Below are 15,969 nucleotides of genomic sequence, written 5' to 3'. Positions count from 1 at the left end.
ATGGACATGGTCAGAAACAATGCTCAGGTAGGCCGTGGCATTTAAAGGGGCCTAAAGTGTGCCAAGAAAACATCCTCCACACCATTACACCACCACCAGCCTGCACAGTGGTAACAAGGCATGATGGATCCATGTTCTCATTCTGTTTACGCCCAAAGTCTGACTCTACCATCTGAATGTCTCAACAGAAATCGAGACTCATCAGACCAGGCAACATTCTTCCAGTCTTCAACTGTCCAATTTTGGTGAGCTTGTGCAAATTGTAGCCTCTTTTTCCTATTTGTAGTGGAAATGAGTGGTACCCGGTGGGGTCTTCTGCTGTTGTAACCCATCCGCCTCAAGGTTGTGCATGTTGTGGCTTCACAAATGCTTTGCTGCATACCTCAGTTGTAACGAGTGGTTATTTCAGTCAAAGTTGCTCTTCTATCAGCTTGAATCAGTCGGCCCATTCTCCTCTGACCTGTAGCATCAACAAGGCATTGTCGCCCACAGGACTGCCACTTACTGGATGTTTTTCCCTTTTCACATCATTCTTTGTAAACCCTAGAAATGGTTGTGCGTGAAAATCCCAGTATCTGAGCAGATTGTGAAATACTCAGACCGGCCCGTCAGGCACCAACAACCATGCCAAGCTCAAAATTGAATGCATTGAAGCAACTGCCATGTGATTGGTTGATTAGATAATTGCATTAATGAGAAATTGAACAAGTGTTCCTAATAATCCTTTAGGTGAGTGTACGTTTTACATTGTTGTTGTAACCCGAAACTAGTTCTTCTGTTCTTTCAGAAAAAAGTAGTAAACACTATATTTTTTTATATTTTAAATACACAGTCCAGTTTGTGTTGTGTGTATTTGGACAGTGTCAGTCTTGGCTCTCTATTCCAGCATGTTTGATTTGAAATAAAAAAAATATCTTAACTTCCTTTAACCATGAACTGTGTACACATTTCATAGAATAGAAATAAATAAACAACTGGCGCTGCAGCTGTTTCTTCAGCCTTCTGCCTGGTGTGTCATTGTGTTGTTAGTTCATGCATGAAAGCTAACAGACGATCTCCAGGTGATTCTAGGTGTTGTCTAGTTTGTTATTGGACTCATAAAATGAGTAGCAAAGTGTCAATGTTAGTAAAGCAGAGCATCAAGACCCTGAAAAATCTGAAGTAATGGATCAGAGACGTAGCCATTAGGTGTGTCAGTGTTCTGGAACATTTGGGGAAGATTAACCTTTTACCAGAGTGATGGAAAGACATAGAGCTTACAGTATGCTCTGTTCTGTAAAACATAGTGGAGGCAGTGTAATGGCTTGGGCATGTATGTATGGCCCAGTACTCTTTATTGATGATGTGTCTGCTGACGGTAGCAGCCAGATAAATTCTGAGATGTACAGAAACATCTGCTCACACCCCCCCCCCCCTCAAAAAACAATTGAAATTCATTGGGTGACATTTCACATTGCAGCAGGACAATGGCCTCAGACATACACAAGCAAGGGGTCTTTCAGGGTTAAAATAATAGAATATTCTAGACTGGCCAGGTCATTCATCTGACGTGATTCATACAGATAATTTGTTTCACTTGCTGAAGACAAGACTGAATTGCCCTGAAATAGCAGGACGTTCAGATTGCTGCAGTACAGGCCTGACAGATCATCACTGAGGAAGACATTTGGTGATGTCTTTGGTTCATAGCCTTTAGCAAGTATCAAATGCAAACAAGCTAAATATGTGACATCTTTATTAATGATTCATGTTAAATTACCCATTTTCAGTTTCCTACATGGTTCATGGTTTACAGAAGTAAATACCTTTAAATTGTGCCTGAGTACGGAGCCAAAACAACCACACTTATGTAACTGTCCGTACACTTGTGGATTGCACTGTATGTCACTGCGATGTAGATGGCACAGTGGCCTCCCTACACTATTCACTGCTTGTTTTCCCAAAGTAAACAATTTAGAAGTGTGGCAATCCGGAAATTACAGAGGGACTTAGCTTGCCCCTGTCTGTCATTGTTAGTCAATGTGCTTGATTAGTAGAGGATTGCGCTTCTTAGTGACACCAGTGAAAGAGAGGGAGTATGCAACTCTGTCATATGACCACAGAACACTATCATTCAACTATTACCACATATATTACTGCATGTATTTTATGGAAATGTTTCTGATATTTCAGTTGTACGTTTCGCTTCTTGTGAAGATGGGGGGGGGGGGGGGGTGAATGAAGGGATCATTTCTGTAAGCCTGTGTTAATCAATACACGGTACAATTACCTTAATCCTGACTAGGCCTGTGGTAGTGCTGTTATGGATCCTTCCGGAACTCTCTAAGGGGAGTGTCTGAATGGTGTGGTCTTTCGGGTCTAGGTTTCAGTTCTGCTTTCCATTGTACATTTTCCTGTGTCAGACGGTTTGAAAAAGTGTTGGTGTTGCAACTATCATCGGCATCTTCTTGGGTTGGAATGCTCCGCTTTCTGGTTTTTTGTTGTTGATGGTTGGTCATCTAGTGCAGTGGTTCCCAAGTTTGTTTCTCTCACGGCAATTATGTGTTCATGTTGACTTTTTTTTCTAAATGAAGCATTGGTCAGAATGAATCAATAATAAATAAATCATAATAGATTAAAACAATACTGCATTGCAACAGAAGCTTTACATTTTTAACTGTGTCCGGTGAAGAGAGTTTACCCAGCAACTTCAATTACCTCTACACTGTTGATGTCCCTGAGAGCAGATTGAACAGTGTTTCCTTGAACAATCAGCTGCACAGGCATAAGTTAGAGTTATTATGAGCAAGGTGGCCTAGCCTCCCGAGAAAAGGCTATTTTAGTGTATTTAAAATGGAGGCCATCAAACCACAATAAGGACTGAGCTGGAGTTTGTGCTCGGTGAAAGGAGGGGGGAATTAAAACACACTCTCCTATTCTAATCTCTGTGTTATTTGTCTTTGTCCTTCAGGGCTTCAGGAGAATGATTTTGGGATGACCTGCCTGAAGAGCGTCACCTTGTTGGACCACCTGCTTGACCCCAGAGAACCATCTTCACCCCCAAGTTGCCCACTCTGCCCCCCCGCCGGTCCTGCGGAGAACCCCCGGACCTAAAGCGCGAGGGGGGGGGGGGTCGTCGGGGGGGCAGGGAGGGCAGGGGGCCTGGGCTTGTGGATGGGGATCGAGGCTGCCGGAGAGCCGCTCGCCCACGCTGATGGTTTCCCCTGCCCATGTTGCTCCCACCGCCCTTCTGCCATGGTGACATGAGAGTATGGAATGTGGAGGAGCTTACTGTTTTCTGGAAGAAAAATCTCTGCCACCTGTGACTCTGCCGTTGTCTTCTGAACTCTTCCGCCCCCGCGCTCTCTTGGACTGTTTCCGCCTGGGGTGATGCTGCCGCTGTCCTGCGGTCGCCTCCGGCGGCTCCTGCGTCACGCCCACTCCCCCACCCTTCAGACCAGCCTGCTGCTGCTCTTCCTCTTCTGCATGGTCAGCGTCCTGGTTTCCGCCTACTTCCTCTACGGAGCCAAGCGGGACCTGGAGCCGGCGGCCGGGGGCGTGGTGGGGCCGGAGGAGGGCACCGCCGACTGGGACGACCCCCGGGGCGCCACACCTTCCTCCTCATCCTCCCGGGTGCTCCCCCCACGCACCGCCCGGCCGTCAGACGCGTTGCGTACCGCCCCAGTGGTGCTGGTGTTCGTGGAGAGCCTGTACTCTCAGCTGGGCCAGGACATCGTGGCCATTCTGGAGTCTGGCCGCTTCCGCTACCGGATTGAGATCGCACCGGGGAAGGGGGACATGCCCACTTTGACGGACAAGGACAGAGGCCGTTTCACGCTGGTTATCTACGAGAACATCCTGAAGTACGTCAACCTGGATGCCTGGAACAGAGACCTGCTGGACAAGTACTGTGTGGAGTACGGAGTGGGCATTGTAGGCTTCTTTAAGGTTAGTACTGTGTGGAGTACAGAGTGGGCATTGTAGGCTTCTTTAAGGTTAGTACTGTGTGGAGTACAGAGTGGGCATTGTAGGCTTCTTTAAGGTTAGTACTGTGTGGAGTACAGAGTGGGCATCGTAGGCTTCTTTAAGGTTAGTACTGTGTGGAGTACAGAGTGGGCATTGTAGGCTTCTTTAAGGTTAGTACTGTGTGGAGTACAGAGTGGGCATCGTAGGCTTCTTTAAGGTTAGTACTGTGTGGAGTACAGAGTGGGCATTGTAGGCTTCTTTAAGGTTAGTACTGTGTGGAGTACAGAGTGGGCATTGTAGGCTTCTTTAAGGTTAGTACTGTGTGGAGTACAGAGTGGGCATTGTAGGCTTCTTTAAGGTTAGTACTGTGTGGAGTACAGAGTGGGCATTGTAGGCTTCTTTAAGGTTAGTGCTGTGTGGAGTACAGAGTGGGCATTGTAGGCTTCTTTAAGGTTAGTACTGTGTGGAGTACAGAGTGGGCATCGTAGGCTTCTTTAAGGTTTAGTTTTAGTTTTGTGTACATAGCAGCTAAAGGTGGCATTTGTTCAAATGCCTGGGCATCATCACCTGTAGTTAATGGCTGCTGGAAATAGTTCCGGTTTTAATGATAGGTGGCTCAGAATCTAAAAACTATGGTTGAAACCCAAAATCCTAGACAGCGTCTTTCAAGCTCACAATCAGACTCTGTGCATGCTGTTCAGTCGTACCATAGGTAAGTTGTAGGGAATGCTCTGCTCTTTGCCTTTATAGATACTTGTACTTTTTTAACCAGGTAAGTCACGTGACAATCAGAATCTCATTTTAGATGACGACCTGGTCAAAGGCATTGAAATTCAAGACAGTACACAACATAAATAAACATAAATAAACAAAAAAGGTATATTATATTAGAATAAATCCAGTCGGACGCATGTACAGATAGGAGTTGGAGATTCAACATGCTGCCCCTCCCTGGCACACCTAGCCTTCCTGCAATTACAAACCAGTGGTTAACGCCTAGGCCAGTGTTGTGTGTAATAGAATCATAGGATTCTTCAAGGACACAACCAGTCACTGATTGCAGGTTGGTGAGACCGGTGTACATTGCTTATTAATCTGAAGAATCTTCAGTCAGCTGTGCAGAATAACACAAGCCAAGGTAATTAAAACCAAGATGCCTGAGAGGCTGCGGAAATGATGCTAATTAGCCCGGTAGGAGCACTTGTGCTGATTGCTTAAGACGACATGTTGGTGTGTTTAAGCACCTGTTCACTCTGACCCATGGTTCATCATGGTGAATTAGTAATCAGACTAATACATTGCACCTCTGCTCGCTGCCTCTGGCTTGGTGTGCATCAGGTGGTCTTACCATGTAGACCGCACGTCATCCTTCCTGCTGAGGATCAGCTCGCCGCTCTAAGAGGACAGTCACTCTCTCTGGACTTGTTTTTTATTGGAGGCCTCGGAGGGAGACAGGTGACGTTGGGGTGAGAGGTTGCGACGTTTGGGTGAGGGGTGGAGACGGGTTTTGAACCCCCAGCCTCCGTCAGGGAGGCTTATATGTGCATTGAGCCAGGAGCATTACCATTAGTCCACAGATTCGCGCCCTCATTTTTTCATACATTTTTACCGATTCTGTTTTTAAGAGATATGCAGGCGTAGCTTGCGATCTGGTCAGAGAGAATGGACATCTTTTAGATTAGTTTGTGGAAATCACATAACCGGGTAGGTGGAAAATCCACTATTTTTTTCTAAAATGGACTGTGAGCACAGAGAATCTCCTGTCCGCCCCAAAGCTGTCGGGGGATCTCAGTGGTTTGTAATAAAAACGTCTAAATGAAATGTGTGCTCGTTAATTTTAAATGACTCCCGACTGTGTAAAAGGCGGGAAGGTTCCGCCTTGAGGGTGTCGTTGGACCTAGGAGTCTCACCAAGTAGTGTACATGTATATTACAACGTACACACACACAGATCCATCAGAGGAGGCTGTGGCCGTGTTTGGTAGATGGCTGTACTGTGGTTGGCCGCTAGCCGGCCCTTTTCCCTAGAACAGTGGCAACCAAAATGGCTCGTAGCTCAGCCGGTCACCGCCCCGCTGCAACACTGCTGAGCAAGTTCACATTTATCTGCTGCTTGTCCGAACACTGGATCATAGACAATGCAGCTTTTAAAGGCAATCCCCTGCTTGAACCGACATCGACAGCATTTACTGGGAATGTCTGTAACACCTGCTTACAGGTTAATCTCCCTGATCCCCAATTGGCCGGGTTCAAGGGAACCCTCACCTAATACAAGTCCTGGGGTCAAGGGGCCACAACTTGCCTAGCTGACATGCAAGGGCAAGCACAAGAACAGAGCTATCCCAATCTGAGAGGCCTGCCATTACTGACAAACGCCACACCTTCGCCTTTAATTACACCCAGGCAGGAGTGGAGGCAGCTTTAAGCTCCTCATACTCCCATTAGTCCTTAAGCCTAATACCATATCCATATACCATATCGTGTTGTCGCAGTGTAATTGGAATATATTCTCCTCTCCCGAACCAGCGCTTTACTCAGTCCTCCCTATGATTCGCCTCAGGCTAAGCTATAACAAGAACTGCCCCATTTTCCCGCCGTTTTGCGGGCATTTGGCCAATCACCCCGTAGCATCCCCGGGTAGATGAGGGATAGGCCTGAAATGTAATAACCCTCTCAAGTCCCGGGATCTGATTGAGCGGCCGTCGTGTTAACAGTATAGCTACTGCCTAGTTCTATTTGACGTTCATGTTGAATTCTTTAATTCAATATCCGCCCAGATGAATAGAAAGCTAATCCCATTTTTCCATAGTCAGATAATGCCAGCGGCTCTGAGAGCAGAAAGAACCATCTGAATGATGATTCACTGATTTGGTTTAGATGCGAGTCCGTCCATCTCCTGCTGACTCACAGTCCAGGCCTGTGACGGTGATTGTGTGGATAACTGCCAAATGCAGTATTACCAGTCCATGCAAACCATTTCCGAGCTCCTGCTTAGAATGCAAATCGGTAAATAAGGGGTAGACGCTTTACCTGCCTGTTTTTTATTGTTCCGGGCTGCAGAAATTTACACAAATGAAAGATTAACAAGCATACAAAACCAAGCTTGGCAACGCTAAGGGCAAATCCAGAATCCTACATCCCCTGTAAAGAATCTGTGAATCAGTCCTACTGGGACTAGGAATTAGTGACGTATTGCCGGTCCCGCAGTCATCTCCACGATGAAGTGTGCGAATGATCTCAGCATTGTCACAGCAATGGGAGCCATGGGCTTCAGGGGGAAATATACTGTTGACTGAAATGCAGGAGACTGACCTCACCCATCCCCCCCCACCCCACCCCCAGGCCAACGAGAACAGCCTGCTCAGTGCTCAGTTGAAGGGCTTCCCGCTCTTTCTCCACTCCAACCTGGGCCTGAGGGATTGCAGCGTTAACCCCAAGTCCCCCCTGCTCCTCATCACCAAGGCCCGGGAGGTGGAGCGAGGACCCCTGCCCGGAGAGGACTGGACCGTCTTCCAGTCCAACCACTCCACCTATGAGCCTGTTCTCCTCGCCAGGACCCGGTTGCCCGACCTGAGCCCGTCCGGCGCGGGAACGGGGCTGGGGGGCCCCCTCCATGCCTCGGTGATCCAGGACCTGGGTCTCCATGACGGCATCCAGCGGGTGCTCTTCGGCAACAACCTCAACTTCTGGCTGCACAAGCTGGTGTTCGTGGACGCCGTGGCCTTCCTGACCGGCAAGCGGCTATCGCTAGCTCTGGACCGCTACCTGCTGGTGGACATCGACGACATCTTCGTGGGCAAGGAGGGCACCCGCATGAAGGTCTCGGACGTCAAGGTAAGCCCCCCCGGTTGGAGCGCCCTTTGATTTGGAGGCAGGTTTATCTGGGGGCGGGGGTGTGTGCCCAGGCACGAGGCATGTCTGTTTATAATTCCATTTAGTCTGGTGAGTAATCACTCATTACGATACACAGCGTATCGCATAGCAGTCCCTTTTCAATTGCTAATGCATCCACATTCCCAGATGGTTTTACTGTGTGAGTCGGTGCATGTGTCAGCGCCGGAGGCAGAGCGGACCTCGGGAGGGAGGAGGGTGGCAGCGAGACAACCAGGTGACTTGTACTGGCGAGCCCTCGGCTCTTCCGTTCAGAGGTGGAGGTGACGAGGGGCCACAGGTGCAGCCACCAACATACTGTCCCTGGGGGAGTGGGGTCTGAATGACAGGGTGACAGCCGGTCGGTCTCCCATCACAGCCCCCCCCAACCCCCCCCCCCCACGGCTCTTGCTGCCTCCGTCCTGACCCTCAAGGTGAAAGAGCGAGATGGAATGTGTGTTATTGTATTTTTTACACCAATGAAAGGTCAGGAAACAACCACCCGGCGTTCGTCCGAGTCTTTTTCCCTCACCGCTCAACCCACGGGGCCGCCTTTGTCCATCCAGCCTTTCTAGTCATCCGGGCCTTTCAACAACCCCCCCCCCCACCAAATCATGGGGGTGTGAGGCAAAGCTCAACCACCGGCTTCGTTTCTGCGACAATGAGTCACCGTTTAAAGGGCATCCGCAGGCTTGCCTACACCATGAATATTTCATACGGACAGCGCTTCACGTTATTGTTTTTCTTCTCCGTATTTTTCTCCGTCTTCTCCTTCTGAGCGGGCCCGTTCCGGTGCGACGGGGGGTTGTTGCGTGACGGGGGGTTGTTCCGTGACGGGGGGGGGGGGGGGTTGTGAAACGCAAATACAATCAAAGCGTTGTCTTGCCTGCCGCCGTAGTGTTAAAAATGAATCAGGCCCTGACTGAGCTGAGAAAGGACAAACAACAGACCCAGATGCAAAGTGAATGTGGACCACGTAATGAAGTATAGAGGAGCGAGACGACAGATGCTAAGTTGCCGGAGGCAAAATAAACATCTCACATCAGCGTTTGTTTATCAGGGTGAGGGGGTATACTTGTCGCTCTGTCCTTGGGGGAGGGGGAGTATGTGGACTGGATAGGGCTCACTGCTGCTAACTACACTGCTTCTAGAGTCGCAGATAAGAAATGCATATGTTCTAGCATTCGAAGTAGGGTAGCACTATTTTGGACATTTTGAAGGGGAATTAGCTAGACCTCCGGAATACTTCAACCAGGATTCCTGAAAAATCTTGGTCTTTTTGGAAATGTTTCTGCCTTTTGCTGTACCACTGTCAGTGTATATTATTACACCTTTTGTTGTACAATCATATATATTAGAGTACAATCACTGAGTACACTACTGTTGTTTGCTCCTTGGGGTTTAAGGCCGGGTGTCTCTGTAAAGCGCTTTGTGACAACTGCTGTTACATTTTGATTGATTGATTTGATTGAGTACAATCCTTTTGTTGATTTACAGTGGCTCTTGATAATGTTGATAATGTCAAATAAATAATAAAATCATAAAATTGTTCTGAATGTATTATTATGTACTGTTTTTAAAGCCTCTGTAATTATGGGAGTCCGTATATAACGTGATTTTAAGGAATGCACATGAACCAGTAGTAACAGTCCTCCTTTCCGTCCAGGCCCTGCTGGAGACTCAGAATGACCTCAGAACATTCGTCCCCAACTTCACTTTCAACCTTGGCTTCTCTGGAAAGTTCTTCCATGCTGGTGAGTGGACAGACATTTGGTCACTCGCTGTTAAATGTGGAACCTAGGGTTACACAACATTGTCTCATGTGAAACACTGGCCAAGTCTTGCAAACTCCAGAGATGCTCCAACAGAAATTGGCTGGAGGCTGAATAGTTGTCAAACCCTGCTTGTGGGCAGGCTCTTGATCGTAAGTGTGTACATTATTCTATTGGCATTAACGTTTTTGCCTAAAGCAAGAATCTTTAGTTGCTACAAATCTATTTTGGGTCTCATAAAATAATGATAGCTACCAATTGATTCTGGAAGAGTGGAACTTTTATATTCCTCATGAGCTTAGTGCTAATACTGCATTCCATCAACCTTAAAATGCCCGCTACTTATTCTACTATGTTTGTAATGAACAAAAAGAACCAACCACCCCAATACATGATTTAATATAACATTCCTAGTATAGCATATACCGGATGCTTAAGCCTTGCATACAAATATCTTGCTCTGAATTTAAGTCCTCTCATTATTCCAGCCCCATTCTTCATCATTAAATGAAAACACAGGCTGACTGTGTTCTTATTGTTTCAATTAACAATAACAGTGCTTCCCATTTTCTCAACCCTTCGAGCTGTATTATTAACACAACCACCGCACACGTGGCCATGCCCGGTCTACACCTGTCTTAAATCCCAGTTCCCTTGGGGCCTCTGTCATCCAGGTACAGATGAAGAGGACGTTGGGGACGACCTGCTCCTCTCCTACAGCAAGGAGTTCTGGTGGTTCCCTCACATGTGGAGCCACATGCAACCTCACCTCTTCCACAACCAGTCAGTTCTGGCCGAACAGATGCTGCTCAACCGGAGGTTTGCACAGGTAGGTTGGCCGGTGGGTGTCTGCGCATTTCATATACTCTGGCTGCGGCAGGGCCAAAAGGGTGGCCAGTAACCGAAAGGTTGCTGGTTAAGAATCTGTCTGTGAAAAAGGTGATCAAGGTGCTTAACCTTACTTACACCATGAAGGTAGCCTGACTAAAATGTGAATGTACGCTTTCTCCATAAAGACATGGGTTGTAAAAACAAAACAAAAAAACATTTATATTTTAATAACAATTCCAGTTTCAATGTCATGGTTGATTTTAAAAGGTATAAAAACAGCGATGGTGGATTAGACACGGTGGTGAACTTACATTTGCTCATCCCCCAGGAGCATGGCATCCCCACCAACATGGGCTACGCTGTGGCCCCCCACCACTCCGGAGTCTACCCCATCCACGTCCAGCTGTACGACGCCTGGAAGAAGGTCTGGGGGATCAGGGTGACAAGCACGGAGGAGTACCCCCACCTGAAACCTGCCCGCTTCAGACGAGGCTTCTACCACAGTGGCATCAGCGTAAGGACTCTGCCTGATCAGCTCACACTAGATTCATCCTAGAAGTTGTGTCAGTGTTAGCTTTCTATTATTTTCCGACTCGGTTTTGATCTCAATTTAACCAGAGGTATCAAATTAAATCAAATGTCCTATTAATAGATAAAAGCTCTTGTGTTCTTGTAAATGCGGCTGAGTGTTGAAATCCTTAGTGTGCGTTTGATCGGCCAAAGCTTTTTTTCAGCGTTTTTGAACAGTTTAGTGAGTCTCATGAGAATGAGGTGGCGAGTCGAGTGAAGGACAGGGCTGTGTCAGTAGCGCTGAAGTAGCCGCGCTGCCACGTCCGTGAGGGTAGCGTGGGCAATTTGCTTTCCTGTCCTATTGCCGTCCCCCCCTCCCTCTTTTGTGTTCTCAGGGAATACTGTGAGCTGACAGAAGGAGCGGTGTGAATGATCATAATGGATATTGCTATGTTTAGCACGCTCAACCAGACGGATCTCACTGACGATGACAGCCCTGTCAAAATCGACAAAGACAACTGCCGTCTTGTGATGCGATGAGAGAATTCTCATTTTTAGACAAACGTTAAATCTTGCTGTCATGGCCAATATATGTGCAGTATCTCTTGGAAGTATGGGCTAATTTTAAGTCCATATGCTTGGTATGGGCATAAACAACAGCTTGCCTAGATTGTAAATGTATGCTTGAATGCCTCATACATTTATACACACAACATGCTCTTTGAATTTTCCCTTTCATCCTGACATGTCCTTTTCTAGACCCAGCAGTTTTCAATTATTTCTTTATTTCCTTATTGTCTGGTGGAGGAGTGTGAGGTTGCCACGGAGATGTTAATTCCGACCTCAACACGTCCCTGTGAAATATTCGCCAGGAATTTGGCAGAGATTCTCAGAGGTGTAAACATTGATTTGATTCTTTATTTCTATCCCCCTCTCTTTTATTCTTCCGCTCCTTTTTCCCCCTTAATCAGCAGTATGTGACTCCAGTTAGCGTGGAGCTGTTAACCACGGCTGTGTTTTCAAAAGCATCGAGAGAAAAGCCTGGGAGAGTCCCTCTTTATATTCAGCTTTTCTGCCTTTCTCTCCCTTAACGTCTCTTCGCTGTTTTTGCTGCTATTTTTACCCACAGCCCCAGCTAGCTAACATCGCAGGCCCTGATGGATAACACTGTGAACAGAACCTGGGCAGAACAGACAGTGGAATGTTTTTTAAGTTGTCCAGCCCCTGTGATGGCGTGCAATGAGGCAGACCGTGTTTTCGTGTTTTGTTTCAACTACTTGAGGACAGAGGGTTTCGGGTGAGAGTTGTGCGACTGGTTTTCTGAAGGACTAAGGTGGGCTGTATAGCGCTTAATTCTCAGCGATGAAAGCGTGTCATCACGCTTGTTTATGGGTATGATGATATTCAACTACCTGAGCTGGAATGCGTTAATAATTTAAATTATTAACACATTAATAATTTTCTTGTGCACTCTGCATCCTTTCCACATTCTTTTTACTTGTACGCTTAAATAAGCATCCTTTCTTAATGTCAATTATTAATTAATGTGGCTGGAGATGACCAGGGACCTTCCGATTCAATACTGTGATTTTGATTCAGTATTTCAGACATGTTGCTTGCCATGTGTGCTGCAAAGTGTCAAAGTGTGCTTTGAGAAAACGTGTTCTAAATCAGTCATGGTAGTAAAAGAGTGCAGAGCATTAAAGATTGGCCTGTTTAGAAAGAGCGTGGAGGATACAATGGAATAAGGCTGGTACAGACGATGACACTGTGATATAAACAACACATCATCTGAAAAAGTATAGCGAAATAATATCCTGAGCTTTTTGTTTTTGATGTCCCCTAGGTGCTTCCAAGGCAGACATGTGGCCTGTTCACTCACACCATCTTCTACAACGAGTATCCCGGAGGACCCAAGGAGCTGGACAAACTAATCAATGGGGGGGAGCTCTTCCTCACGGTCCTCCTAAACCCGGTGAGACAGGACACACCTTCACAACTATCACCTGTGCCAAACGCTACTGGGGAAAGTGTTGTGGGGGGGGAATGACTGCAGTGCCTTGTCTTTCTTTTTACCTCTAAATGTTGTGCCTTGTTCGTCCGTCACAGATCAGCATCTTCATGACTCACCTGTCCAACTACGGGAACGACCGGCTCGGCCTGTACACCTTCAAGAACCTGGTCAAGTTCCTCCAGACGTGGACCAACCTGAGGCTGCAGACGCTGGCCCCCATACAGCTAGCACAGCGCTACTTCCAGATCTTTCCAGAGGAGAGGGACCCAATCTGGCAGGTGAGGCTGCGTAAACTGTTGGTCGATAAGTCCATGTTACTCAGCCTATCTTAATCCAGACGGTCGTTTTACAGAAGGTTAACCAAAAATGATTTGACTGTGTCGCCATTGCTTGGTACAGTGCAGATTTGCCTTTGGTAGGTACATAATAAAGACTCTCTGTGATTTGGCTGGGTTTTTGCTTGCACTGTGCCGCACCTTGACACCATTTAACCCGACATGAAACGGATATAAGTGTTCTGGAAGTATCTTGGCAGTTCCTAACACTCTGTGGCAACATCAGGTTCTTGCGGAGCGTACAAGTTAATGTGTGCCGGACAGTTTCCTTTGAAGTTTGAAATAAACTTGTGCCTGTCTGGCTTTGGAGATTCCTTCCTCACGCTGTTACATGTCTAGGGATTAATGTGATAGCCTAATAGCCTCATTACCTGTCAGGCAGATGGTGGTGGAGAAGGAAGAAAAAGAGGCAGATAGATTTAAGGCGGTTGGCATCAGCTTGACACATCCCTGATTGACACTGTCAAAGGAAGGGGCACATTCAAGGGCTGTTTTTAACTACCTTCAGGATAGATGCAGCGAAGGCTACTCTACACTCAGGAAGGCCAATAAAATGGATGCTTATCTGATCATTAGTTATCCCCCCTAGTCCCTTCTTGTACAAGCACTATATATGAGGTGTATCAGTAACCTTATGTTTGAACTGAGATGTTGCATGTGTATCCAGATGTTTGAAATGGCCAATTAGTAAACACGTGTGAATTGAAGCAGGGAACACAGTAAACAAATGTTTGAATACAAGGGGTGAATCAGTAAACAAATGATTTAATTGAAGCAGTGAATCCCTAAACAAATGTTTGAATACAAGGGGTGAATCAGTAAACAAATGATTTAATTGAAGCAGTGAATCCCTAAACAAATGTTTGAATACAAGGGGTGAATCAGTAAACAAATGAATTAATTGAAGCAGTGAATCCCTAAACAAATGTTTGAATACAAGGGGTGAATCAGTGACCAAACCTTGAAATCTAGATGGTGATACACCAATCCTCTGTTGGACTAGACCGGTTGGGTTCATTCCCTTCCTCCCCTCAATGTCGTCTGTCCCACAGGGTGGATAGAATTGCCTGTAAACCGCTGTGCCGTATGTTTGTACACCCTGAGGTCACACCGCTCCTTTGGCTTCCTTTAACACAGTGAAAAGCACCCTAGCCAAGTCAGTGGTAGGACTTTAATTACAAACAGACTGTGGCTAGATATAATACCGGAGAGACTGTGCATGTGTGTGCGCATACGTGCGTGAGATAATGGGGCTTGTCATACTCATGGAAACGTATCCTGAGGCATTCAGTCCCTACCCATTTACTGAACTGAAATTCTAAGTTGAGGTGAATCTTCCTACTCTGTCCCTACAGGACCCCTGTGAGGACAAAAGGCACAAAGATATTTGGTCAAAAGAGAAGACATGTGACAGATTCCCAAAGCTACTTATCATTGGTCCACAGAAGACAGGTGAGCAGTAAATATACATTAGATTGTACAAAAATAAACATAATTATCAGCTAAGTCCAGCATTGCACACACACCTTCTCCAATGACTGTTTTAACTGCAGAGATTGACAGATGTTCTAAAGTTCCTCTATTTGGTTACCGAGAAATGCAAACAATGTTTTTAAAATAAGAATCATCTCAGACTGCTCTTAGTCCAAACCACGTATACAACAGGTTACATCACACTAGTCATTCAAGTGCTATCTATTCTTTACCACAATAAGGGCCACACACACACATGAAATGCATGCTGTATCCTGCGTCTTTCATGGGGCCCGGCACCATGTAATCTTCAGAATTGTTTCTTGGTAACTAACTTCACACATTACAACACATAACATGTTTGGTGACCTAAATAGCACATGATTGGAATAGCTTTCATTGTACATCCATGATACTACAATACATGATTAAAACAGTCTTGATTACATTTTGCATGCTTATATGATTCTTTTATATTAATTATGTGTAAAAGACCATTATTTTGCACATAAGTCAATTAAGAAGTTGTACTATGTTTCACCAGACCCTAAAAGAGGTCTATAGTGGCCTAAAGCCAGTTTCAGCTCTGAATTATGGATTAAGGATGGATCATATGAATCAGCCTGGGTCATCATAAGAGGATCAGCCAATCAATTACACACGAGCGTTCCATATCCGCAGTAAATCTCCATCCTTGGGTGTGACACCTCTTCAAACAGCACACTCCAAGCGGCAGTAGGCGACCATTCAGTTTGTTTACCAACTCCCCAAAGTAGTAGAAGATGAATGCTGACCACCAACGGCGCCGGCCACGCTAATAAGACTGAGATGAGACTGAGACGGGGCCGCAGCTCGTCTCAGGTGCCGTTAGCAGCGGGTTACAGGTGGAGTGCACGATGTACGTTCCCGTTCCTCAGCACCGCACCGGGGTGAGACACTGCCCTAGATCCACAGCACCGGGAGGAGAAGCACTTCTCTGCCTGGCACGGAGCAGCCTTGAACCCTCTGTTTACTGACAGCCCGGAGTGAAGGGATGGGTAACCGGCAGTTGAGCAGCCATTTAAGGAGTGTTGCACACTTTATTTCATTTACTGGATCACCGCCGGCAGGCAGTCACTGGGTTTTATTGTAACCTTGACTGGTCCCCTGTAAATGGGAATTCCAGGTTTACTGCATAGCCTAATTAAACTTTTTAAAGATGTCTTAAGGGAGTGATAGCC

General features: G+C 46.5%; 1 protein-coding gene across 5 annotated transcripts in view; it reads left to right on the top strand.

The window, feature by feature from the left end:
• ndst1b (N-deacetylase/N-sulfotransferase (heparan glucosaminyl) 1b) overlaps positions 1 to 15,969 on the top strand; it is a 97,901-nt gene that overhangs the window by 67,318 nt on the left and 14,614 nt on the right. For 3 of the 5 annotated variants that reach the window (XM_029120870.2, XM_034293132.1, XM_034293131.1), the window contains 8 exons: positions 2,951 to 3,927; positions 7,287 to 7,778; positions 9,481 to 9,568; positions 10,261 to 10,415; positions 10,746 to 10,931; positions 12,774 to 12,902; positions 13,037 to 13,219; positions 14,632 to 14,728. In XM_029120870.2, the coding sequence (XP_028976703.1) occupies positions 3,370 to 3,927; positions 7,287 to 7,778; positions 9,481 to 9,568; positions 10,261 to 10,415; positions 10,746 to 10,931; positions 12,774 to 12,902; positions 13,037 to 13,219; positions 14,632 to 14,728 (1,888 nt within the window). In that variant the 5' untranslated portion in view covers positions 2,951 to 3,369. Of the gene's footprint in view, positions 1 to 2,950; positions 3,928 to 4,369; positions 4,398 to 7,286; positions 7,779 to 9,480; positions 9,569 to 10,260; positions 10,416 to 10,745; positions 10,932 to 12,773; positions 12,903 to 13,036; positions 13,220 to 14,631; positions 14,729 to 15,969 lie in introns of those variants that run through there. The other 2 variants (XM_010866045.4, XM_034293133.1) reach the window with 2 other exon arrangements.

The sequence above is a fragment of the Esox lucius genome, chromosome 7, assembly GCF_011004845.1.
Source record: "Esox lucius isolate fEsoLuc1 chromosome 7, fEsoLuc1.pri, whole genome shotgun sequence".
NCBI classification, from domain to species: Eukaryota; Metazoa; Chordata; class Actinopteri; order Esociformes; family Esocidae; genus Esox; species Esox lucius.
Note: the sequence above shows the minus strand (reverse complement) of the source record. Positions and strands in the feature narration are given on the sequence as shown.